The following is a 26,447-nucleotide window of genomic DNA, read 5'->3' on the forward strand; positions in this document are numbered from 1 at the left end:
AAGGAGCAGGCACAGCCTGCCGGCGCGAGGAGAAGCACCGCGAGGCCGGCCAGGGGCGCGGCAGCCTCGTCAGTCGATCAGCGTATGTAAATAAGCAGCGTCCTGCCGCCCAATCAGGAAATACGGAGAAGGGAGCGCGATGGCCCATTGGCGGGCAGCCCATGGCGAGATGGCGTGTTCCCCGCTCCTGATCGAGACTCGAGCTGTACGGCGTTCGCCGGGTGGTTGCCCCGGCGACGCGGCTAGTGACGCAACGGGCGGTGGGCGTGCCGGACCCTCGCCATTGGCTGCGCGATCGGGCGATGGCGGCTGTTGGCGTGTCGTGCCCCGGGTGTCCTTGCTCGGAGCGGAGCGGCCGGTTCAGACTGCAGCGCGTCGGGGAAGAGGGTGTTTCCTGTGAGCGGCGGTGCAGCGCCGGGGCGGTGAGCGGGGGCCGGTGGGGCAGGGGAGGGCAAGGCAGGGCAGGAGGGCCGCGTTTCGGTCAGGCGCGGTGCGGGCAGCCCGCCGTTGCGACACGGGTCCTCCAGGGACGGCCTGAGGTTCCGGGCCCCGAGCTCCTCAGAGACTCTGATATCTTCAGATAACGGGGGCGCGGAGGACGGTGCCTGCCCCTAGGCAGCGAAGGCCAGCGGGCAGCAGAGGTCAGAGCCGCTGTCCCGGTGCGCTCTTGACGTGGCCCCGCGGGGTGGGCCGCGCAAGTCCACCCGCCGCACCTGCTGCCCGCGGCGCTTGGCGGGCCGGGCCTCGCTGCCGTTGCGGAGAACTCGCCGGCGCCGGCCGGCAGCGCAGGGAGCTTCCGCGGCTGCAGGGAAAGACTCGGGCTTGGCTTCCCACTGCTAGCGTGCTGCGGGGCGGCCCGTCCTGGGTCAGGCTGGAGAGCTGTGCCACCCCGTCGTCGGGCTTTGAGGGGCTACAGCGATGGGCCAGCGTGAGGCTGGCTTCTCTCTCTAAAGTCACAAAACGCTGGACAGGGTCTGTGCTCTGTGTCATACGCTTTTCAGGTGAGCTCTGCACCGGTCTTCGCTCGGCTACTTTTGCCCCTCGGTTCCTTTACAAGCCTGTAGCAATTGCTGAGTCAGCCAGCAAGAGATGTGAGATTCGTGCTGATTTAATAGGTGGTGCAGATGGTTGTGCTGAGGTTAGTGAGAGCTGTATGACAAGCCTTACCCATTTGAGCAAATAGCCATACAGTTACGTGGCAGATGAATGCCAAGCATTACAGTCGCTCTGGTTTGCTTTGTACATGCAGGTTAAGTGTCTGAGGGGGTTGCAGTTGTGTATTGTTTTGATTTTTCAGATTGGATTTCTGTTCTTTATAGTCTTCTGGAAATTTTTTATTGAAACCAAAGGCAAGCAGGAAATGGATAGAATTAATAAAGCATCCCTTTTGAAACACCATTTTGAAATTCAACAGAGTTATACTAATGATAAGCTTCAGCTTTATATTTTCATGGTACATTTTGCTAACTTAAAGCTCTGAGTCAACGCAGCTATATATTTACAACAATTGATCACATGCACTGGCATACCTTTTTTAATGACAGTAATGCAGAAGCAGTGTCTGAAATTTTCATCAGTAATTTTGAGAAAAGCTAACTGCACAGCAAAAAAACCCCTGCACTTCAGGCAGGTTAAATAAACACCAAGGCTTGAAAGGAACCTTTGAGGTTGGGCATTACCACCGCTCAGGTAACCCCAAGATCAGCAGTGAGGCATCCTGTATTTTGTAGCAGCAGTTAATTATAAAACACTGTCTAATAATCGATGTTACAGATAATTATTTTTATAGTCAAATTAATACATTTGCATGGATCAATTTAATTTACACATAGTAGTTTTGCTTAGAATCCTGAAAAGTAGTATCTGAAGATGTATTGTGAAATCTAGCACTGCTAACAGTTTGTAGTTGCCTGGATAATAATTCCAACTGTCAGTGTTTAGGAGTTATAATAGTAGTTTTAGGACTGGTAGGAGTCTACAGAGTCATGTGCTAAATACCAATTCTGATTTCCCTGAAATCATTGTGGTATTCAAAAGTATTCATATTTCCATAGGGTATTGCTGTTTTGTTGTTTCAAAAGCTTTGGCACAAAGTTATTTCTCTGTCTGTGTCCTATATTAGTTTTTCTAATTGAAATCTACCTTCTATGCTGCTGAGGAAAAACTGTACTAGTACTTTGGAACAGTTTTGCAAGAACATAAATTTACAAAATAGTAAGTAGATTTTATTACACAGGTAGAAACAAGATGATATTTAAAAGGAGTGGGTTTTCCTCTGTGGTGTTTCTGTCTGGTTTGCTTGGGTTTTTTTAAAGCTGTCAGGAGATTAAATAATTTGCTCACAAGGAAGGCAGTTCCCTCAACAATTTACCCTGTTTGGTTCCATGAGCCGTGAAAATCCTGCCACACCTTCACTGTGGAAGGATATCCCATGACTGAGGTGGGCATTAGTAGGAAATCATGGTGATTGTGGTATCTTCAGGACTGCTAAGCACATAGATTTGTCTTGTTACTTTCTCTATTGAGTGACAGTTTCATTTTTTAGTATCCAAGGGGAAGAAATACTACTTGAAAGACTGTTTTACCAAAAGCCTGCAGGCTGGATTGTTACTCTTAAAGGCAAAATGTGAAGGGACTTTTTGTCCACGTGGAGGTAACAGTGTGTGGAACCCTCAGTTGTCCATTGACATTTTTACAGTGCTAGCTTTGTACATAAAACCACTGAATTTAGATCGCCCCTATTAGCCAAGCTATTATTTAAGCATCTTTTGAACTCCATGATACAGTTAAGTCATTCACATTCATCCCACAGCTTTATAAAAGCTGCTGGTTTTACACACTGAGAAAGTCAAAGCCTCAGTGCTAATGTACTGAGGAGATAACTTTATGATATTTTGTTTCTGTGCTGTAAAAATAAGCAAACATCCTTGATGCACTTGCCTAAAGGTATAACTCAGAGCAAATAGACTACAGTGTGGCGTTTGGAACTGAAGGAGGTACAGAATGTCCACGTTCTCAGTTATGTGAAAGAGAGGTGTGAGAGTTTCTATCAAATGTTTGTGATCTGTTGAAAGCAAAGGGGATGATGAAATGCATCAGTAACCTGGGAATTACTTACCGGTACAAGAGAACTGTCACAGAATACTGCATGTGACAAGGGCTCACGCTTGAGATGAGGAAGAGCTGCTTTTGAATAACTGAAGAATATTGAGCAGAAAGTAGAGAAGATACAGAGGAAGATAACATTGCAACTACTGCTGTTGAAATTGAACATTATAAAAAATGATTAGTTGATCATTTATGTAGTTAAAATAAAGTTAATATTTTTGATAGGAAGAGTGAGTAGAAACAAGTAACAGAATTCAGTGAGTGCTTACATAGGTGGTAAAAGGAAAAAATTAGGAGTCAAAGTGGTACCAAATTATGAAACAGGAAGTTACTAAGAGGTATTGTGAGAGTGGTAGAGACTTACTAGTAAGACCTTGAAAGAAACAAGAGAAATGTGTATTAATGCAAAAAAGATTGAGGAGGCATGCAGAGATCATACTATATTTCAGAAGGTTAGACAGAAATGTGTTTTACACAGAAAGCTGAAAGGTGAAGAGTAGTTTCCTTACTCCTTGCCACTTAACTGGTTTGTTGGTTTTGTTTTGATTTTTATTTTCTGAGGGTGACTTGCAGGAATTTAAAAAGCTCTGACTTTTATCCCTGAATCTCATAGTTGCTTATACGAAGTTTTCTTATGTTGCAGGTTTGCTACGTGTAAAAAAAAAAAAAAAAAAGTCTTGAAAATGTTGTCCAGGCTTTTTCGAATGCATGGCCTTTTTGTAGCCTCACATCCATGGGAAGTCATTGTGGGAACAGTGACTCTCACCATCTGTATGATGTCCATGAAGATGTTCACTGGGAACGATAAGATTTGTGGCTGGAATTACGAGTGCCCCAAACTTGAGGAAGTAAGGATTTACATTCGTGTTATAGTAGCTGCTCATCAGTAGACTTAGGTTTTCTGTAGAATAAGATCAACCTGTGATGTATTAGGAGGAAAGTAGGTTTGCAAAAACTTCTTTATTGCTTTCTTTTCTCGTTGTGGATGTTAAAGATTTATGCATGCACTGATGTGCTACAGAAGTTTTTCATTAAATCTGACTCAGTTGCACAGTTATCCAGTGAACAAGGATTTTATACTAATGCTGTTGGAAATATTTAGCGTTTTGTAGGACAGACTAGCAGTGATATTTTATTTGAAACTTTTAAGTACAGCTTCACAATGGATATATTTTTAAATTACTGAAACTTAATAAGTTAATACTTAATGTAAAAGCTGACTAAATTGTTTTATGTTTCAAACAGGATGTTCTGAGCAGTGACATCATCATCCTGACAATCACACGCTGTATAGCAATCCTTTATATATATTTCCAGTTCCAGAACCTAAGGCAGCTTGGGTCAAAATACATTTTAGGTACTGTATCTGGTTTTTCTCTTTGTTATAAGCATTTTAACTGTCGGGGATTTTTTATATGAATTGCTAGTTAATATTAGCATTTTAATACATTGGAACAGAGTTCATTTAATTATTTGCTAGATAGCAGAATAAATATTCTGCATAGATCAAAGTGCATTTTTTTTAAGAAAGATTGTGCAGGATTACATAAACACTGGAAATGTAATTCTTTGAATATTTTTTTATTGCATGGAATACTTAAAAATTTAGAGCTTTTAAAACCAGTTTTCATTTTTATTGAATTAAAAGATGCATGACTTATTTCTTAGACTTGATTTTAATGCAGAACAAATTTTAGATTTAACCATCTATATAAAAACAGAATCTACTTTAGTCTGTATCTCAACTGCTGTTAATGCACTTTGAGAGATGGGAATTGTCATTTATTTGTAACAGGTGTGATCTAAAGGTATGGTTTTTTTCCTTTTATTTTTAAGGTATTGCTGGACTCTTCACAATCTTCTCAAGTTTTGTTTTTAGTACAGTGGTAATTCACTTCCTGGATAAAGAACTGACAGGTTTAAAGTAAGTAATGAAATGTTATTCTGGATTTCTTGTGTGATATTCCCCTTCTCTTTCCCGCCCTGTACAATAAAACTTGCATTTTAACATACACGCCTCTCTTTCAGTGAAGCTTTACCATTCTTCCTGCTGCTGATAGATCTGTCAAGAGCAAGTGCATTGGCCAAATTTGCACTCAGCTCCAACTCACAGGTCAGGGGGATGGGGTTTTTTGTTTCTTTTGGTTTTGTGGGGTTTTTTTTTTGCAATGGAGCTTTTCAGTTTAATGATACAAAACAAACATAACCCATGGCATTAGAGTTTGAACTAGATGACATTTAAAGGCCCTTCCAACCCAAATGTATACAGTATTGGTGATACATAAAAATGATCAGATTTTATTTGCATTCTGTATTCTCTTGTCTTCAATCCAGATCACTGTTCAAGTATCAAGCTGTAAAATCAGTGGGCATAATCTTACACGAGCTAAATTAATTGTATGTATGAGTGCTTTATAGGGTCAGAACTTTAAATTGGCAATGCTCCTAGCTCTATTAAGGAAACCAGAGTTCCTAGACCAAAGTCTTCCCTAGAATAGTTACTGGTAGATAACAGATAATTTCTAGGGTTCAGTAGCAATATATAAAGAATATATAAAGAACCATTAATGCTACAGAGTTAATACTGTTTATAGCATATTTCTAGGCAAAAATCTTAGGAGACCAAACATAGCATACTTGTAGATAGAAACATTGATACTCTGTGAAAGTAACAGCACAAGGGGAGGATCCATAAGACATCTTTCTGGTCAAGCATTGTAATATTTTTTCCTAAAAAGTAAAGACTGTCAACATATTAACGTATAGGAAATAAAGCAGTATATTTGCTGATAATAATTCGTTTTCACTGTATGTTTTATAAGACATTATTTCCATAATACTACCCAATTTCCTAGTCATGTACTAAGTATGTTATTTGTACTTACTTCATTTGATTTTTGTCTTGATGGTAATATGTAGAAATTTTTCTTTTTAGGATGAAGTAAGAGAAAATATTTCACGTGGAATGGCAATTTTGGGTCCTACATTTACACTGGATGCACTTGTTGAGTGTCTTGTCATTGGTGTTGGTACTATGTCAGGTGAGAAATACAGTCTAGGGGTCTAAGTCTTTCTGGTTAAAAATGACTGGAATATGTTTCAAATAATGGGTGTTAACCCATAGGAGTGGAGTGACTTTATTTAGCTTTTCTGGTTAGCCTGTATTACTAGTTTTCTGGATATATGAATAATATGTACATATTGAATATGAACATGTACATATATTGTACATATTTAGTGTATTGTTTTTTATATATATCAAAAATACGTACATGTCCTTCTCTCTAAACTGGAGATAAACAGATTTGATGAGTGGACTGTTCAGTGGATAAGGAATTGTTTGGATGGTCACATCCAGAGAGTAGTCATCAATGGCTCAATGTCCAGATGGTGAGATGTGATAAGTGGTGTCCCTCAGGGGTCTGTACTGGGACTGGTATTATTTGGTATCTTTATCCGTGACATTGATGATGAGGTTGAGAGCACCCTCAGCAAGACTGCAGATGACACCAAGCTGAGTGGTGCAGTTGGCACTCTGGAAGGATGTGGATGTCATCCAGAGGGACCTGGAGAGGTGGGTCCATGTGAACCTCATGAGGTTCAACAGGAACAAGTGCAAGGTCCTGGACCTGGGTCAGGGCAATCCTCATCATGAGTACAGGCAGGGAGATGATATGGTAGAGAGCAGCCCTGCAGAGAATGACTTAGGGGTGCTGGTGGATGAGAAGCTCGATATGAGCTGACAACATGTGCTCGCAGCCCAGAAGGCCAACCATGTCCTGGGCTGCATCTAAAGGAGCGTGGCCAGCGGGTCAAGGGAGCAGATTCTGCCCCTCTACTCCGCTCTTGTGAGACCCCACCTTGAGTACTGTGTCCAGTTCTGGAGTCCCCAACATAAGGACTACTGGAATGAGTCCAGATGAGAGTCATGAAGGTGATCAGAGGGATGGAGCACCTCTCCCATGAAGACAGGCTGAGGGAGTTGAGGTTGTTCTGCCTGGAGAAGAGAAGGCTCCAAGATCTCACAGCAGCCTGCTGGTACCTGAAGGGGGCCTACAAGAAAGCTGGGGAGAGACTTTTTAGAAGGGTGTGTAGTGATAGGACAGGCTGCAGGTGGAATCTCTGCTCCACTGTTAACCTCCATGGGCTGGAAGGGGATAGCCTGCCTCACCGTGGTCTTCTCCATGGGCTGCAGGGGAATCTCTGCTCTAGCACCCAGAATGCCTCCTCCTCCTCTTTCAGCAAACTGGTGTCTGCAAAGTTGTTCCTCTCACATCTCACTCCTCTCTCCCAGCTGCTGTTGTGCCCTTTTGTAAAGGGCAGGTTTTTTACTCCATTTTAAAGGTGTTATCCCAGAGGTGCTACTACTGTGGCAGCTCTTTCAGACCCAAGGGAAGTTTCTGGCAGCTTCTCAGAGAACCCACCCCTGCAGCTTCCCTGCTACTAAAGCCTTGCTACACAAACTTCGTGTGTCCTATCACTCTCTTATCATTCCTGTTAACATCTTAAAAGTAGTTGCTAAAATTTTCTACTGGGCATTCTTGAAAATAAATTCTACTCTCAGTACAGGCACACCTATTTCATATTCTTGCAAAACCTGAGCATTTCTAAAAAAATACTCCAGGCATTCCATAGTAAGGACTGAAATGTGGGTTTGTCTCCATGTTTGGTTTTGCATGTTGGGTTTTGTGTTTCAATTTGTTTGGGGTTTTTTTTTAACTATCTTGCATACCTTAAAGACACCTTTCAAAGCACTTGCATTTCAAACTGATCTGGACCTTTTCAGGGTACTGTGCATTAGTAATCTGTTTTCATTTTTGCATCTGGGAAGGAAACTGATTTCAGTGTAGCATATAGTTGATTTTTAAACTTTTAAAAATTATTTATACTGTTAGCTCTTCCTTCTTTGGTAAGGCAGTGACATGGCTAATTGACTTTCTCTGAATAACAGGCCTATGAAAGTGTAGGTGGACTATGTACTGCTTCTTATTGTCCAAATTCTTAATTGGCTGTCTTTCAATGTATAATGTCAGCTAATTGTTCTTTGTTTAGATAAATGAGGCATTTCAAGCTTTCAGTGTGAAGTGTTAAAATATTGGTGAACTGTTATTACTGTAATTTATTTAGAATTAGATTTAATTTTTTCTGTAAATGCATAAATACGTACTGTGCTTATAATAAACTAATACACAATGGCTGCAGCTTAACATGCTGTTTCTTCATTACTCTAGCCAGTTGATCCTTCAATCTGCAGTGTTTGTTGGTTTAATGGCCTCTTTCTCACTTCTGCAACACTTCTTCAAGTATATAGAAAGTCTATTGCATATTTAAAGTTTTAAAAAATCTCTTTTTTTTGTGTAGGTGTACGGCAACTTGAAATCATGTGCTGCTTTGGCTGTATGTCCGTTCTTGCCAACTACTTTGTCTTCATGACCTTTTTTCCAGCTTGCGTGTCCTTGGTATTGGAGGTAAGACCAATTTCAAGACAACATCAAGTATAGTATTCAGAGCCTGTGCTTCTTACAGGCTATGTATTTCATCAGTGTTACATGCACCACATTTGACTTCCTCTCAGAGTGAACAGAGGGAGTGTGCAAATAAATTTATGGTGGCTCAGCTGATAAGAGTAACTTGTTAATGGCACTATAAATGAGTGTGACGGGAAGACACTGGAATGCAGGGTTTTAAAAATAAAAATAAGAATTATTTATTATTGAACCATGTGCATTCAATACATCACTACTGCAGGTTTCATGGATACAATGGAGAAATGCACTACTGCTGTTTAGAAGTATGACTACGCTTACCACAACCACAAGGGAGTCACAGAATTCACTACTGCCAACACAACAGTCACAGAATTCAGTTTTATTGCCTGCAACCGAGTCATGTCACTCACTGACAGTCAGAATTCAGTACTACCGCCCACAGTCAAGTCACATCACTCACTGTTACCGGCCACAGGCAATTCACAAGGTTCAGTATTACAACCACAGCAGATTCACAGAACACACTATCACAAGCACACTAAATACTACATGTGTGTTAGTTAATTACCTGAGACTACAAACTTAAAGCACAGCAAATATTCACTTACCCATCTCTCTGGTAAGGGTTCTCAGTATGTTACCTCAGCCAGCATCCTGGCCAAGGGGTAAGAGTCTCCTCACACAGTTGGAAAAGTGTCTCCCCCATCTCCAACTGAATCCAGGGGTTTTTTATTTAATTTTTTGTCTGATGTATGTGTCACTGGGCAGAACTGTGTCCTAGTGGACAAAGCCACCTTCCATGTTTGTCATTAGCAGTGATCCCCCTTTATCTTATGCCCTATCTGTTGCATATCTTTGCATTGTAGACCCTCCTGCTGGCCTTTCTCTTACAGCTGAATAATGGCTTGATTGGGATTCAGGGCATATTGTTTGTTGAAAGAATTCCACGGCTCAACCCAGGTTTCAATTCACCATTTAGTCTCATTTTGCAGGACAGCTCCTGTCTGAGCTATCTACACAGCTCCCCATGGACTGTCTCTGCTGAGATGGGGCCTCAAAGCAATTCAAGACTGAGTCTCATTAAAACTCCACACGAGTCGCCTGATGGTCTAGACACTGCCAAAACCTGTCTTTGGAACTCTGAGCCAGATGATCCTTACAATGAGTCACACTCAATAGTATGAGTTTCAATCTAAAGCAGAGGGGACAATTTATATTGTAAATTATTAGCACTCCAGTGTTATTCACTAGTTAAATTTCAACATAGGCTAAAGAGTAGACTGTCAGCTGAACTTTTTTTGCTGGTAATTTCTTAATAATCAACTAAAAATACAATGTTGAATCTCACTTGTTGGTTCTTCCAAATTGCTAAATAGGACCTATTTTAAAATTTTGTTACTTTTGCAGCTTTCAAGAGAGAGTCGTGAAGGACGCCCTATATGGCAGCTTAGCCATTTTGCTCGTGTTCTGGAAGAAGAAGAAAATAAACCAAATCCTGTAACACAGAGGGTCAAAATGATTATGGTTTGTGGCTCTTTTTCACCTGTGTTTACACAGTCAGTAAGGTGTCCTGCTCCACTGAATAAAGATTTTATTTTCTATAGATATGTACTGTGCATCCCTTAGTGTAGTTTACCATAGTAATTTTTTAATACCATTCTCTGTAACTATACCTAAAGTCTTCCTGCATATGCATTTCTGTGACAGACTCTCAGGGCTTTTTCGTGTGTGCTAATTCCTTTCCTCTTACTCTACAGCACCCTCTGCTTCCTTTGTCTATTAGGCAAGGAAGGTTGTTAGGGGACAGGCTCAAAGCTATGAGTGTTACAATAGGCCAAAAAAGCGTGTTGATGAGAGGTGTTGAAAATCAGCTTGAGATTTTTGAGGCATGGGAAACAAGCACAAAAAGCCAAACAAACAAAAAACTGTCAGTGTTTAATGTCAGTAGATTAGATACCAAGTTATCATTGAAAATCTAATTTTTGCTGTGTTGTTTTGTGTTTTTAATACAGTCCCTGGGTTTGGTTCTTGTTCACGCCCACAGTCGTTGGATAGCAGAACCAGCTGCTCAGAATAGTACTGTGGAGAATTCAGTGGGATTGGATGAGAATGCACCAAAGAGGATTGAACCTAATGTTTCGTTGTGGCAGTTCTACCTTTCTCGGTAGGTGGCTTCCCAGAGGTGTGCTTCCTCGATCAGGGTGTGTTCTCCAGTCCTGCCAGGCTATGGGCCTACGGCACAACATTATCAAACTTGTGGATATGACCAGTGTGGGACTGCTTGGAACCAGAGGTGATGTTCCATTAGAAGTATTTCAGTGTTAAACCTTTTGTCAAATCTCCTTGAAGTAATCAGGAAACATGATCAAGAGCCAGCTGTCCTGTGTGCAGCAAAATGCCACTTTTGCCTCCTAGCACTGACACCTTTCAGGGTACACTGGAAAAAAAATGCGCTGACTGCACTAATCAAAGAGCTTCTGACCACTCATACTCACGTGCCAAAAGTGCACAAGTCCCGTCACTACTGCTTTTTTGTCCAGCTCAACTGAATTAGCAGAACTTTTAGTTTGATTTTTACTTCTGAACACTGAGAACTGATTGGTTTCCCCCCTCCCTCAGCAGGGGAGGTTGCACCATAGTAGTCATTGGTAAAGGGTGATAATTGAAACTTCATGTTTTATCATTGGCAGGTAGGTTTTAAATCAATTTGGTGTAGCTGTTAGTGAATATTTTAGAGTTCTTTCTCTTCCTGGGAGTGCTCTTTGGTCTCAGGTTTAGTAAATATTTAATGATCTCTGATAATTCTTATTAATAAAACAAAGAAGAATTTCTCTACCCTAACCTGTTGTGCTTGAATGTCCTGGTAGAAAATGTCTTTGAATAGAATTTTTGCAGCAGCATAAATTATGATGAAACTGTCACCCTTTCAAAGGTGATGTCAGAATGATGTTCTAGACAACAAATTGTCTGTACCGTGTGTTTATTTTGTCTATTTTAGAATGACCAGTATGGATATTGAACAAGTAATCACTCTTGGACTAGCCCTTTTCCTTGCTGTCAAGTACATTTTCTTTGAGCAAGCTGAGACTGAATCTACACTCTCGCTGAAGAATCCTATAACATCTCCAGTGATGGTCCAGAAAAAGGTCCCTGAGAATTGTTGCAGGAAACAATCTGGATTTCTGAAAAACAATCAGAAATCTAACACAGTAGAAGAAGCTTTAGTTCCCAAAGGTGGAAATGGTAATTTTTAGCATTTTAAAGTCTAAACCTATTTAGTGAAATCTATGTTGGTGTATTGTATTTGGCATCAAAACTCTTTCTTGTAAACCAGTTCATTTCAATTGTCTTTATGCAGCCGAAGTCATCAAACCTGTATTAGCTGAGTCATCAGCCAAGGCTACATTTGTAGTTGGCAGTTGCAACTCCGTGGAAACTTCATTTCCTAATGGAAGAGTGGAAGAAATTGAGTTCCCTAAAGAACCACGTTCTGTTGAGGAATGTGTTCGTATACTTGGAAATGCAGAGGTATGGAAAAATAACATTTCGGTTTTTAACCTCTGCTGCCAAATCTGATTTAAGAATACTTACAGTTCACTTCCACCTTTTTAATTATCCTATTGATTGTGATGTCGTTCTTCTAAAAATTGTATGGCTTTAATAACTTCGAGGATGGGGGGGGAGCGGGGGGGAAGGGGTGGGAAGCAGCTTTGTCATTCATGACATTCCAAGTCACTGAGGCTTCATCATGCACACTTGTTAGTGTCTTGAGTGAAAAGGTTTTCGATCATATCCCAACTTAGTCTAAAACCTGACATTGGCATTTGATTCCTTTATATGTACTCTGATAATGTCAAAGTTGTTGCCTTTTTCTATTTGGAAACATTTAAAAGGTCTTCACCAAGAGAATCTGTACTTCCCCTCTTTACATTTCCAGAAAGGAGCGAGATTCCTTACCGATGCTGAGGTTATCAGCTTAGTTAATGCTAAGCATATTCCTGCATACAAACTGGAAACGTTAATGGAAACTCAGGAGCGAGGTGTGTCCATTCGCAGGCAGATGCTGTCTGAGAAACTCCCTGAACCTTCATCTTTGCAGTATCTTCCTTATAGGAATTACAATTATTCTTTGGTAAGTAAAAGGCTGACAAGCAAAAATCACTGTAAAACCACTTCCCAAATGCACAAAATACATGCTTAAAGTATCCTATATGAATTAACAGAGTTTGGTCAAAACTGATGTAGAAGAAAAAAAAAATTAAAAATACTTCCTACCTAAGTTTGCAGCTGCCTTATGTCAGAAATGCAGAATTCTGCTAATAACAAGCCTGAGTTCAGCTGAACAGTATTACCTTGAGCTTAAGTTAAATCATTTAACAGTGCCAAGTTTTTAAATAGCATTTAAGGCTTAATAAAATTTAATGTGTCTTGTAAATAATAGACTTGAACAATATTAGCTGTCAATAGCTGTAGCTGTTAATTTTCTGAGGCTGGAATTGGTTGCTTTATAGGTAGCAATGAATCCTTTGTGAAGATAGCCTGTTGTAGTTGTAGGCATAGTATATAGCATGTTGTACCATACTACTGTGGTGTAACCTTAATGGTACCCTTGTATTGTTTTTGTAAGGTTATGGGAGCTTGCTGTGAAAATGTGATTGGATATATGCCTATTCCTGTAGGCGTAGCAGGACCACTATTTTTGGATAACAAAGAGTTTCAGGTGCCGATGGCAACAACAGAAGGATGTCTTGTAGCAAGCACAAACAGAGGGTGTAGAGCAATATGGGTAAGTATTGTTTGACTGTCTTGAAAAAACTTCCTGTGTTGTTAAGCACATTTAGGATAATACAAGGTGTGTTTTTGACTTCCTAAAAACTAAAATTCACTTTCAGTCTCTTGCTTAATTTCCCTTCTGCTCTGATTTCAGCTTGGTGGAGGAGCAAGTAGCCGCATTCTGGCAGATGGGATGACTCGAGGCCCTGTTGTAAGGATGCCCACTGCTTGCCAGGCTGCAGAAGTAAAAGCTTGGCTTGAAAGCCCTGAAGGCTTTAAGATAATGAAGGAAGCTTTTGACAGCACAAGTAGGTTAGTACAATGGCTATTTCAGCCTTATTTCCTGACATAACACTTTTATAGATGCTAGAAAGCTCCTAATTAGCTATTTTTTTGTGTGTGTATATACTGAAATACAGGAAATTACATATCCATTTTTGCTACCCCATGTAGCGTGAATCTATGAGAACAAAAGTCACTCTGGCTGTGTACCAAGGGTAGCAATAATCACTCTCCAGTGATAAGTGATAAACAGCATATCTTGGCAACAAAGACATCTGCATTGTAGTCAGTACATTATTTATTTAGTCTAAGGGTTTAAACATAAAAGCTTATTTGGGATTTTAATAGTCACTATGCAAAAAATAATTTACACTTTGGAACCTACTCTTTCAGGTTATATTTCTAATGTTAATAATTTGTGAGGTTTCAGAGAACACAGGATAAACTAATGCTAGGACTGAAGTGCTAAAAAATGTAAAACAGTATCAAGTTTCTTTCAAGTTCTAGAGTTTGTTTCTTTCTAAGACTTACCTGCTTTCATTAGGAAGATTCAGGGAGAGATTTCTGAACCAATTTTGTTTCTTAGCAATTTTAAAAGTATGAACCAAGGATATAAGTATATTTTAGCCAGAATAAACTCATCCTGCTGTTTAAATGCAGCATTTCCTGGGTTTTGTTTGACTTGTGGAGCTCGTGCTGTGTGTTGCTGTTGAAGATAGCATAGGCCAGGAAGTCCAGGGGCAGATAACATAAAAAGGTGGTGAGCACTTGCTGTGATGAACATTTTAAAGGTACTTTTTGCAAAGAACTTTGTGCATGGTAGCTGGAGGTTTTTCCCTGCACTCAGGGAGGAGGAAGACAGTATAGTTAACAATCTACAATGATTTGCTGTCACTTTGCTGCTTAAAACTAGTTGAATCTTTTCCTTTGAGGATTGTCAGTAATAGTTGAATTTTCTTGCAGGTTTGCCCGCTTACAAAAACTTCTCATCAGTTTGGCTGGTCGTAACCTTTATATCCGTTTTCAGTCTGGAACAGGGGATGCAATGGGAATGAATATGATTTCAAAAGTAAGCACCGGTCCCCTTAAGTGTAATTTATTTATTTTAAAAAGAAACAAAGCCCACCAGTGTGTGGCTATCTGACACATGAAGACAGAAATATAAAACACTGTGCTGTTTGTGCGGCTATAAAATAAGAAAGGTGTTTGGCTTTGTCAAGTGTTTGACAAGAGCAGGATGAGAACGATGGAAGAAAAAAAAGTAGGTCTGGTTTTTTTTGTTGGGTTGGGTTTTTTTTTTGTTTTAAGTATTTAAAGAAAGTGTTCTTGATAATACGGATGATAAGCTGGTTGCTCTGTTTCTCTGAGCCAAAGACTTCTATCTAGCAGTAATTAATCTGTGACTGTGTCAAGCACTTCTTTGTACATAAAGCAGCAGAAGTGGGGTGAACGGCTGCAGAAGGCTGTTCCCTCGGTTCGCTTGGTTTTGGTTTTATGTGAATGTGTAAGATACCTGAGGCAGGACCCATGGATGGAGGTGATGGCTTGTGCTGGTGGAGGTTAATACTGATTGACTATTCTACATGAAATTTAAAATCTGTCAGAATTCTATATAAGATTTAAATCTATCAGAACCATTACATAAATAGGTCTGGTCATAGAAAGGTGGTAAATACAGCAGACCTTCTATCTGATTTCCTAGTGTGGAGAAGCTCTTTCCGCTACATTAATTTCATGCCTGTTTGCATGGGTTGGTTGTATCTTCAGTACAGTAACCGTATGCCCATCCACCTACAATGTATCCAGAGGGTCCACTGGGGAAGAACCTACTATTCCCCATAACAATAGTGATATTCCCAAACCAATAGTGATAGCTGGATTGTTCTGTTGCGTTTGTTTTTCCCTGTTTTGGGTTCCTTTCTGAAATTGCGCTCTTGTCTTCACATGTAACTGATGGTCTGATTAGACTTAAGCTAATCTTGCTGTTCACTGTCCTTGAGTAGCTTGCTTTGCAACCATTATAGATATATATATATGTGTGTTTCCCTTCTAACAGGGTACGGAAAAAGCACTGGCAAGGCTGAATGAAGAGTTTCCTGATCTCCAGATTATAGCTATTAGTGGTAACTATTGTACAGACAAAAAACCTGCTGCAATAAACTGGATAGAAGGAAGAGGGAAGTCTGTTGTGTGTGAAGCAGTCATTCCAGCCAAGGTTGTTAGAGAAGTAAGTGCTTTCTTGTACTTGTGTGTAAAAATGCACATATTTTGCTTAACTGATACCTGTCTTACATCATGAATATCAACTGCAGGTTGTTTCCAGGTGAGGATAATTCCTACACATATTTTCAGATGAGCTGTAGGATAAGCCCTTTTTCCTGAGGCAGTGTATATATATTTTTTTTTCCTTTTGTTGTCAATTCTGACATAATGTGCATATATTTTATGATGCATATCTAGTTGAAGGCGTAGGAATTTAACTTTTTACCTTTGAAAAATTATATCAGTTTGACAGATTTTTTGCACACGGGGTTTTGCCTGTCATTAAATCCATCCATTCTGATGATTTCACCCATCTGATACCTCCTGCTCTAACTTGGTCTTCTCTTGAAAGCTTATATGCCCCCTACTGCCATGAAAACAGATAATCAGGTGCTTGATTTAATTCCAGAGCTGCTGTAGCCTGTCGAAGAGTAACCTTTGTATTATAACTGGTGCCAGCCCCAGCCCCTGGAAAACTTGTCCTCTCTCGTAACAGCTGTTTTGGACTGTCTTCCACCTGAGCTCAGGAGACTGGCTGGCAGTCTCAAACCAAATCCATTGCCTGTTAGCTGGTTGCCAGTTCTGGCAATGGGACACAACACTCATGGAGTGGTTTACTACACCATTCTCAGCAGAACCTTCCATCAATTTGCTCAAGACTGCCTGAATTGTCACTTTCATATTTGATGGGTTTTGGGGGATTTTTTTGGTTTCTACCAGTGGTAGTCTGGTCCCTTTTTTTCTGAAAATATGTAAACTTCTAGCACTAGCATTCCAGGCACAATTCCTCCATACAGCTACACCTAATATGAGAACTACCTCCTTGTTCTTGCTTCCATTGATGATGCCCTGGTTTTGTACTCTGAAATACTTAAAGACTTTTCACTCACCAGATTTTATAGGGGACGCAGCCCTTCTGCCTTCCCACCTATTGTTATTTTCAGACCTCTGTGAGGAATGAGTAAAATGACTATCCTAGCATGTCTTTGCACAGTCTTACCGCTAAATCTTTCTCAGTTCTAAAATTTCTAAAAATCTGGACACAGTACTCAGAATGTGTTTATAGACCGGATTTATACGCTGACATAGGTCTTTAAGGTTTGCTCCTGGCAGTTTCCTGATTTTCAGATTGTCTGCATTTTTACAGCTGATGGGTGTTAATATCTGTAATAGCCCTGGGATGTCATTCCAGAGTAGTAGTGGGTAGCTAATCCTTTGGTAATGGGCACGGATTGTTTTTAGGTAAATTTTGAGATGTTTTTCCTCAATCCCATCATCACTACATTTGCTTACGGTGAACTCTAGTACTTAAAGCTTAACGTTTTTGCCAGTGTTGTAGACTCTGTGCAGGTCTCTGTCATCAGTTGCTGTTCCTGCTACACTGAAATAAAGTACGCTCAGAGCACCATCTTCTGTCTCTTATCCCAAATTAGGTGTGAATCTTGTATCTGGAGGTTTCAAAATACAGTCGGTATGGTATAAACATGCCACTTAATTTGATATTACTGTGCATAGTGTTCATTTACCAAAGTAGCACAGTGGTTTGTTTGAACTCTTCAGATAAGATCTGTGTTCTTACAGAGAAAAAAGCTGGAGAGGGTTTAGTGTCCAAAGCAACATGGGGGGAATGTTGCTATCACATCAAAGTGAATTAATGGGATATTTCTGCCAAGTTGACCTTCACTCTGAAGATAAATGAGAATTTGAAACAGAGGAGGTAGCTGGTCTGTACATGTCCAAGCTCGTTGCGTTGTTACCTGGACACTGCAGTGAGCATTTGAAGGGGCCCCTTTTGCACAAAAGGAGTAGCTGTCTGGGGTGATGATTGCGTCAGGCTCCATAGGGAAACAAACGTGGGGCGAGGGCTTATTAGCCGTAAAGTGAGTATGGCTATTCCTCCCTAAGGAATGGCATAGTAAAAGTGTAACCACTTTGTCTAGGTATTGAAGACAACTACAGAAGACATTGTTGAAGTCAACATAAACAAAAACTTGGTGGGTTCCGCGATGGCTGGTAGCATAGGCGGCTACAACGCGCATGCGGCAAACATTGTGACAGCTATCTACATTGCCTGTGGTCAGGTAGGCTTGTTTCACACCCGTTCAGGCTTTATTTAATTCAGTAACTCTTAACCAAACGTTTGTCTGAGTATTTTGGTTTTGCCTTGTTTCTTCTTCCTGATGGGAAGGACGCAGCGCAGAACGTGGGCAGCTCTAATTGCATTACTCTGATGGAGCGAACTGGTTGCACCAATGAAGACCTGTACGTCAGCTGCACAATGCCTTCCATAGAAATAGGGACCGTTGGCGGAGGCACCAACTTGCTCCCACAGCAGGCCTGCTTGCAGGTATAAATCAGAAAGCTTAAAACAACTTCTTAAATCAAACCTTACTTCCATGATGTGTGTTTTGTGTCTGAATAGTGGTGTGGGAATGGGGCCTCTCGAAACTTTGTGGATTTGGCATGGAAATTTTAGAATTATCTACTGAATTGTTTCCATGTGTCTAGTTTCTAAATCTTAAGATGTTTCATATTAAAGAGAGTTAGTTGATGGGGATATAATATTTGGAAAGATAGGATATAATTTGTTACTCTAACACCGAATTTAACATAAACTTACTTAGATTTCATATCATTTATTTTTCTCTCCAGATGTTAGGGGTTCAAGGTGCAAGCCAAGATAACCCTGGTGAAAATGCTCGCCAGCTTGCTAAAATCGTGTGTGCTACCGTGATGGCAGGGGAATTATCACTCATGGCAGCTCTTGCAGCTGGGCATCTAGTCAAAAGCCACATGATCCACAACAGGTAAGAAATGGGACAGTTCTGGTCTTTCTCTGCTGTTTTGCCCTTTGCTCAAGTACACAAGTTTCACAGAATCACAGAATTGTAGGGGTAGGAAGGGACCTCAAGAGACTGTCGAGTCCAACCCCCTTCCACCAACCTCTGGGTTCAGTAACAACTAGGTGAACATTTGCAACATGTAACAGCAGTATAGCTTTTTGACTGCTTAATGTAGTTATCTTTTTATTAGGTCAAAAATAAATCTACAAGATCTTCAAGGAACCTGCACTAAGAAGATGGCTTGAATACTAAAATGGCTTTGAAATGAAGAATTGTTCTAGCAGCTGACCAGGTGCATGGGGGTGGGGGGTGGGAAAATATCTGTGAAGTGTAGAATGAAAATCACCTTCAACTCAGTGTAAACCAAGAGATCAATGGACTTCTGTGAGACTACTTAGACCTTTGACCACCTTCAGTGATAGAGATGACTTCATGAAAGAAGTCCTCTCAGATGCCTTGAACACGGCTTTGGAATTCTTACCCTTGTACATCATTTTCTAAAGGGTCAGTCTTACGTTTTTACAGGATGAAAATATTTTGACTCTTAAACTCCTGGTAACTACCACGTTGAAAAGTGATATATAGTACTTTCTACACTTAAAAGAAAAACAGAACCAAAACATATATATATATGTGTATATACATATGTACACAATTGGTCTAAACTTGGCTTGAATGCACTGGTCCTTGACATCTTTAGTTTCTGGTTAAGCAAGCATGTATTTCAAAGCGATAGCAAGACTAATCACTTTCCATGAGATCCCAGTTTTAATTTTGTTCACATGTAAAATGTAGGGTTTAGACTATAAAACAACTTTATTGCATCTTATTAGCTTTATAGAACTTATATATAGTACTTAATTTGCTGCTACTTCAGCTAAGTGGCATTCAATATTTTAACTCCATGATTTAGGTGGTTCCTTTATAGAAAACTTGTGAACTGTTAAATATAATCTGTACTGAAGTAGGGAAAAAACAGTGTCTTCAGCTGTTTTGTTGTCTTGTTCAGGCAGAAAAAGTGGGGTTTGAAACTAGTAACTCCAAAAACAGTTACATGTCAGACAGCTGAGTAATTTAAGCAAGTGCTGTCTCTCGAACTCTTTAGGTAGGAGTGCATTCAAACAACAGGTGTCAAGAACAGATGTTTACAGTTCTTTCAAAAGATGTCGCTTAAGGTACAGTGTGTTTGTATATTCTTAATTGTTATATTAATTTAAGTGTTTTGATGCTTGTTCCCCAGGGATAGGTGTGTATCCACTGCTTAAGATGGGATAAAATGAAGACAGAAAATCACACTGTCCTTTAACACTAGGGTTTTTTACATTTTGAAAGGAATTAAACTTTTTTTTTTTGTGGGAGTATTTATTTGAAGAAGAAAATCTTTGCTTTTCTCAATGAAAAGTACTAATTAAGGGGATTCTGTGAAATAACATGTTCTTGGAACGCGCAGTTTTTTTGTATTAAAATACTGTACTTGGACCAGTGAATCAGTCTCAGGTGTTCTTAATGTAATACAAAATACCCAGGTGTATTCCGCTTTGCTTCACCTTTGGGAATGTTGCTAAATGCATGGCCCTGCCTAAGTAATCATAGGAGGAGGACTTTGTGTGCCTGATGATGGGTTGATTTTTGTTTGGTTGTGGGTTTTTTTGGGGGGATTTTTGGGGGGAAGAATTAGTGGATTGGACTGGGAAAGGAGTGCAACAGCATTCCTGAAGGGGTGACTGGCGGCGGCAGTCTTCTAATGTGAAAATATGATCTATATCATGATGGGTTGTTTTGTAGTACATCATAACGTTAATTTCATTGTAACAAGCTCATAAAGCAAGCATGAAGACATACTACATGCTAAATATGTTACGATAGCATGTAAATATCATGAATGTTTATCTTCCTGCAGTATTGTTGCTAATAGCTACCACTTTATTTAAGGACAGTTGGAACTACTTTTGTTTCTATGTTCATCCGGTGATCTTATTTAAAGTGACACTGTTCTGGCAATAAATGGTGGTTCAGTGTTTATTCTGGTGCATTTAACCGACATTCTGTCTTGCAGAATTAACATTTTGTATTACTACTAAATTGTGTACATTTTGGTACAGAACTACTTTTTCAGTTTCAGTAAAACAATGGAAAATGTATTGGCCTAATTGTGCTACTTTAAACTTAATTGATGACTTAGTGACGTGCCTTGGTAGGCAACACAGAGCAGGAGGGCTAAGGAAAATAGGACCGGGCACAGTGCTGAGCACCAAGGGGCTTCCCCAGGTACACCAGAACCTCTCGACCTCACGTGGGGAGACCCGTGTTCCTTTGTTCCCCTCGAACCTGAGGTTTGCCCGTGTGGGAGGCAGAATTCACCGCAGCACCAGCGGCGCCTCCTGCTGGGGCCTGTTGGGACATTTCTTCTGCTGTGCTCCAGAAAGCTGAGCAGCTGTGGCCATGGCAGTTTCTCACCTGTCTGGTGAAACCAAAGTTTCAGCGGTGCTTTGTAATTTGCTAGCTTGCTACCTGGTTTTTAAATGCTGCTTTTACCAGGAAAATGCAATTTTATCAAAATAAATACACAGTAATGTGTATTCTTGCAAGATGGCTTAAAGTGGAAGAGTTAAAGAACCAATCAAGACCCATGTCAAGAATTAGTTGATATTCATACCAGAGCCTCTGATATTATAGTACATATTACCAGCAGCTGCTGGGGCTGCTAAGGAAACTGAAGGGTTGTTGTTTCCCTGTGTACACACTGAATGGTCTGCGTAGGAAGATTGCTTCAGTACAAGAAAAGGTCTTGCACTGTTTGAGTCTTGGCAAACCCAGCAGCTGCCTGCAAATCCTGCTGCTGAAGCTGCCGCAAGTTCAGTGCGGTACTACAGCTGGTACCATTCGCCATATACATTGAAACCCTAAAAAAAACCCCAATGATAAATAGTGAAATCAGTGTGTATCAGGCTCCAGATGCGTTCCAGATGTATGTCCAGGCTCTGGCTATGTGTGTGCACAGCACTGCTCATCCTTGGCCTGAGCCCAGCTGTACAGCTCTGAGCACAGCTGTGGTAGAGGGTCCGTCATCCCACTCCTCTCACCTGCCTCTTGTACTGGAGTGAGAGCTCTTACAACTCGTAGTGCTTTTAAGACAATGTCATCACAGAATCACAAGTTTGGAAAAGACTTAAGATCATCAAGTCCAACCGTACCTGTCATATGCCAAACCCTATCCCTAAGTAAGTACCTCATCTACCCTTTTTTTAAACGTGTCCAGGGTCGGTGACGCAACCCCCTCCCTGGGCAGCCTGTTCCAGGCCCTGACAACTCTTTCAGTGAAAAGTGTTTTCTTAACATCTAATCTGCCCCTGCCTGGTGCAGCTTTGTGTCGTTTCCCCTTGTCCTATCACCTTTCACTTGGCTGAAAAGGCCATCGCCCACCTCTCTACAACCTCCCTTCAGATGGCTGATAAGGTGGTGATAAGGTCTCCCCTCAGCCTCCTCTTCTCCAGGCTAAACAGCCCCAGCTCCTTCAGCTGTTCCTCATAGGGTTTTTCCCTCTTTTTCTGTGTCTTTTGGGACATAAGTAACCACTTTTGAAGTTGTGTCCTCTACTCTCTCTCCCTCACATGTGGTTCAGGGAAGGTTTATGCTGCACAGTGACACCTGTTAAAACAAGAAGATGTGGGTTGGGGCTTCTGGTGGGCTCCTGTGTTACAGCAACAGCTTCTCTGCTCCACAGGTCCTCTCTGCTGCCTCGGGGAACTCACGTTCCTGGCAGAAGCTCGCCTTACGTGTGAGGCAACTACAGCGCTGTGCACCCAGTGAAACTCCCCGGGCTGGCAGCCCTGTACCTTGTCTTCCTGCCGAGAGCCTACTGCTGGCCCCAGGGGCACCCTGTGAGGGAGGCCTGCACCTCTTCTCATTCTTTCCCTGAGCTTTTAGTGCTGGACACACCACCGTAGGGTATGGAATAGCCCTGCGGTCATTTGGGGACAGCTGTCCTAGCTCTGTCCCCTCCCAAACTCTCCACTCCAGCCTATACTTGCAGGGGATGGGGAGAGGGTAAAGAAGCACAGAAAGAAAACCTCAGCGCTGGCAAACCCTGCTCAGTGACAGTCAGAACACTGGTGTGTTACCAACACTGATAGTCACTAATCTGAAGCACGGCCCCACACAGGTTGCTGTGAAGACAATTAATTCCATCACAGCCAGAGCCTGTATGAAAATGAAAATCCAGATGTTGACACCAGCATCTGCAGGGATCCACAACAGCCAAATAAAGACAGCTCTCTGAATCACAGAACAGTTTGGGTTGGAAGAGACCTTTAAAGGTCATCTAGTCCCAACCCTGCTGCCGTGGGCAGGAACACCCGTGAACACTGCCAGGGAAGGGGCACTGCAGCTTCTCTGGGCAGCCTGTACCAGGGCCTTACCACCCTCACAGTGAGGAATTTCTTCCTGGAGAAGAACTGTACAAGGTCAGTCCATTTTCATAAGCTAGAGCACCAGGATGAAACAACCATGCTCTTCAGAATTATTCCAATGATCTCTCCTCGGACCCCTGGGTGACAGACCAGGCTTAGGCAAGTCTATCAAGCTCACAGCAGGGATGGTCACATGGGTCTGCAGGTTCTGACTCTCCACCTGGTACCCCAAAACGATTTCCCAGATTGCTTCCCACTGGCCCTGTGATGAAACACTGGTCTCCAAGGACAAACGGAGAGCAGTCCTACAGTAGGTGTAGCCCATAAGCCGTGTCATCATCAATCCACAGTCTCAGGCAAGTAGTCTTTCAAGCGAGTCAGTCACCAAAAGTTGCCCTGAAAATACTGTTTGGCCCTCAGAACAAGTGGGCTATGCTGCTGCTTTCTGTTGCCCAGCACTGATTGCTCGATCAGCATTTCGCCCACAGCCCACACCCAATCAAGACACCTTTATATGCTGCATGGGTATAACCACGCTGCCAAAGGTACACCTCCTTTTAAAGAAGGTTCTCTAGACAAGCCAGATGCCAGTCTGACAGTACATACAGCTGCCCAGCTTGTTCCCCCTCTACATGTGACAGCTGCCACGGCACTGTGTGAGCTGGGCCCAGTTTAATGACGCTGAATCAATTAAAATTGACTCAATCTTTGGGAATACTGGCTCTGGAAGAGTGCTGCATTAGCGGAAAAAGCCCCACAAATGGGCAGGTCTGTCAGGCAGGTGGAGAGGCACCACTGCTGTCAGAGCTGCACTTTTCCAGGCATAATCTCCTTTCCCATTCAAAAATTGTTTCTGGGTAGGTGAATCCAAAGAGCTGGACTCTACAGAGATATTCTCACAGCAGCTTCTTTCCCTATTTAACAAAGCACCCTAAACTGGTCATTTAATGAAGTCAAGGAGGGACAGAAAATAGTGACATGCAACTTTATAGTTTTGGCTTTGGTAACAGGCGTACAGGAGCAAGGCCAGGTCTGGGAGCCACCAGGCTGGCCAGCTCATTGACCTCTCTTGCCTGAGGAATCTTCCTGCTTTGCAAGGTGGAGAGGAATAAATCAAATGTGTGATTCTGAGGGTGTCAGTAGATCATCCGTTAACTGATGCTTGTTGTCTTCTCACTCGCTTGCTCTCTGTCCCTGAATTAACCTAAAACAGAAGAATCACTTAATGAGTAAGCCTAGCCTTGAAATTCTGACAACAGCTTTAAAAAAATGTAAATTATGGAACGAACTCATTATATAAATTGCTGATTATATAACCGAATGGAATAATTAATTGCAACAAGCTCGCACGCGCTTGGGTGGTAGGTGGTGAGGAGCAATGTGTTTACCCTCCGCTTTTATCTCTGCTTCTCGCCACCTCCTCCATCTGCCTGACCAACTGTCTTTTGTGTCTGCTGCACCTTGCCTTCAGCAAGTGCAGGAAAACATTCTCTTTAAGAGACCTTCCAGGTGTAGAGGTGCACTACAGGTGACAACAGCCCCCCCAAGCCCTGGGTGACAACTAGCTCAGCCGCTGCAGGCCTGTGTCACTGCCAACTTTTACACAGCTGGCGAGGGGATTGGGAGATGCTCTGTGCATGCATGCAAGCTACTTCTACATGCCTGCTTTGTGGAGTCCCACTGGGGGCTTGCCCAGCTCGGGGTATAACGCTCGTCTTCTGCATTGCACCATGGCATGGCTCCTCACCACTGTGGGGCAGAACTGCCTAAGGTAGCTGTGACTGGGGAATTTAAAGGAATTTGCATTTCAAAACAGAAAAGTAGGCATCCTTTTGGGGGTTTGTTTGGGGTTTGCTTTTGGTTTTGTTTTCCCAAGGCGTTTGTAGTGATGCTGTCATGTATGTCAACTAGGCAGAAGAGGTAATCCCTGTATCTACAGAATATTAGAATAGGGTGTATTTTGGATAACTTTTACTTTTCCAGCTATCTTTCTCAGTATAGGTTCTTTCATTCTTACTGTATGATGACGACATTAACTAAAGCAGGTCACCAGTGTAGTCACAGGACAAGGGGTAATGGCTTCAAGGAGAAAGAGAGTAGGTTTAGATTAAATGTTAAGTATTCCTCACTGTGAGAGTGGTGAAGTGCTGGCACAAGTTGCCCAGAGAGGCTGAGGCTGCCCCCTCCCCGGCAGTGTTCAGGGTTGGGTTGGATGGGGCTTTGGGACACGTGGACTAGCGGAGGGTGTCCCTGCCCGTGGCAGGGGGTTGGAAGTAGATGGAGTTTGAGGTCCCTTCCAACCCAAACCATTCTGTGATTCCGTGATTCGATTTTTGCTCTTAGGAGCATTAGAGAAGCTTTTAAAACATGGCCCAAACTTTTTGTTGACTCTTCCCTCCCGTTATTTCACGACGGGCCTCTCACCCGCAGCCCGGGAAGCGCGTCCGCGGGCGCAGCTGCCCGCAGCGCGGCACCGTGCCCTGGAAGCCAGCCCGGTTCAGCTGCCGGGCTGCACTCCCAGCCCGCCGCCAGGCACCGGGGCTGGCACAAACCCTTGCCGCCCTGGGACAGGGCGCCTACGCCACTGCTGGTCTGCAGCGCTGGCTTGTGCTAACTCTTCGGCAATCTACTGGGGGAAAGCAGGGGCCACCCCGCCGCCGCGCTGAGGTGCACGGAGGCCTGTTTGTCAGAGGAGCGCCCAACGGCAGCGACGGCGTTCACAGCTGGGGCCGGGATCTGCCGGACCGAACTCGCCCGGGGCACGCCGGGCGTTCCCGCCGCTTCTGCAGAGCGGAGGCTTCTCCGCCGAGTAACGAGGGCGCAAACCGGCTGCGTGCGGCGGAGAAGCCCAGCGGCCCGAACAGCCCCCCGCTCCCGCCCGCAGCTCCAGCCCCGGCCCCGCCGCCCCGCCACAGGCGCCGGGCCAGGGGCAGCAGGGAGCGCAGCGCCCGCTTCTGGGCAGGGCCTCGCGCCGCATTTCAGGCGGGATCCCGCCTGTCGCTGCGCCAGGAGCCGGCGGGAGGAGCGGGGTGCAGGGGGGAGGAGCGGGGGAGCGCCGCGGGGTGGGTGTAGCTGCTGCCGCCGCCACGGCTGCCCGGCTCGGCTGAAGCCGCCGCGGCGACCCCAACGCCGCCGCCCCCGCCTTCCGCCGGCCTCTCCGCGCCTCTCCGCGGCTCAGCGGGCCGGGCCCGGGCGGCGCCGCCAGGCCGCCGGGTGGCGCTGCCGCCCTCGCCGCCCTCGTGCCGCGGGCCGCGCCGCTCGCTCCGCCGCCCGCCCTGCAG

The 26,447-nt window shown here is 42.9% G+C and overlaps 1 protein-coding gene across 1 annotated transcript; it reads left to right on the plus strand.

Moving 5' to 3' along the window:
* The first annotated feature begins 260 nt into the window (after window positions 1-260).
* On the plus strand, window positions 261-20,779 carry HMGCR (3-hydroxy-3-methylglutaryl-CoA reductase). Its single transcript, XM_084278233.1, has 21 exons — window positions 261-422; window positions 3,752-3,956; window positions 4,354-4,465; window positions 4,945-5,032; window positions 5,137-5,221; window positions 6,044-6,149; window positions 8,470-8,576; window positions 10,005-10,121; window positions 10,610-10,761; window positions 11,596-11,840; window positions 11,956-12,125; window positions 12,535-12,729; window positions 13,225-13,383; window positions 13,525-13,682; window positions 14,616-14,721; window positions 15,709-15,879; window positions 17,855-17,995; window positions 18,103-18,261; window positions 18,567-18,721; window positions 18,948-19,049; window positions 19,998-20,779. The coding sequence occupies exons 2-20, from the start codon at window positions 3,792-3,794 to the stop codon at window positions 19,000-19,002; spliced, it is 2,646 nt and encodes an 881-aa protein (XP_084134359.1). The 5' UTR covers window positions 261-422; window positions 3,752-3,791; the 3' UTR covers window positions 19,003-19,049; window positions 19,998-20,779.
* The last annotated feature ends 5,668 nt before the right edge of the window (window positions 20,780-26,447 follow it).

Source organism: Gallinula chloropus (genome assembly GCF_964237585.1).
Source record: "Gallinula chloropus genome assembly, chromosome: Z".
NCBI lineage: Eukaryota > Metazoa > Chordata > Aves > Gruiformes > Rallidae > Gallinula > Gallinula chloropus.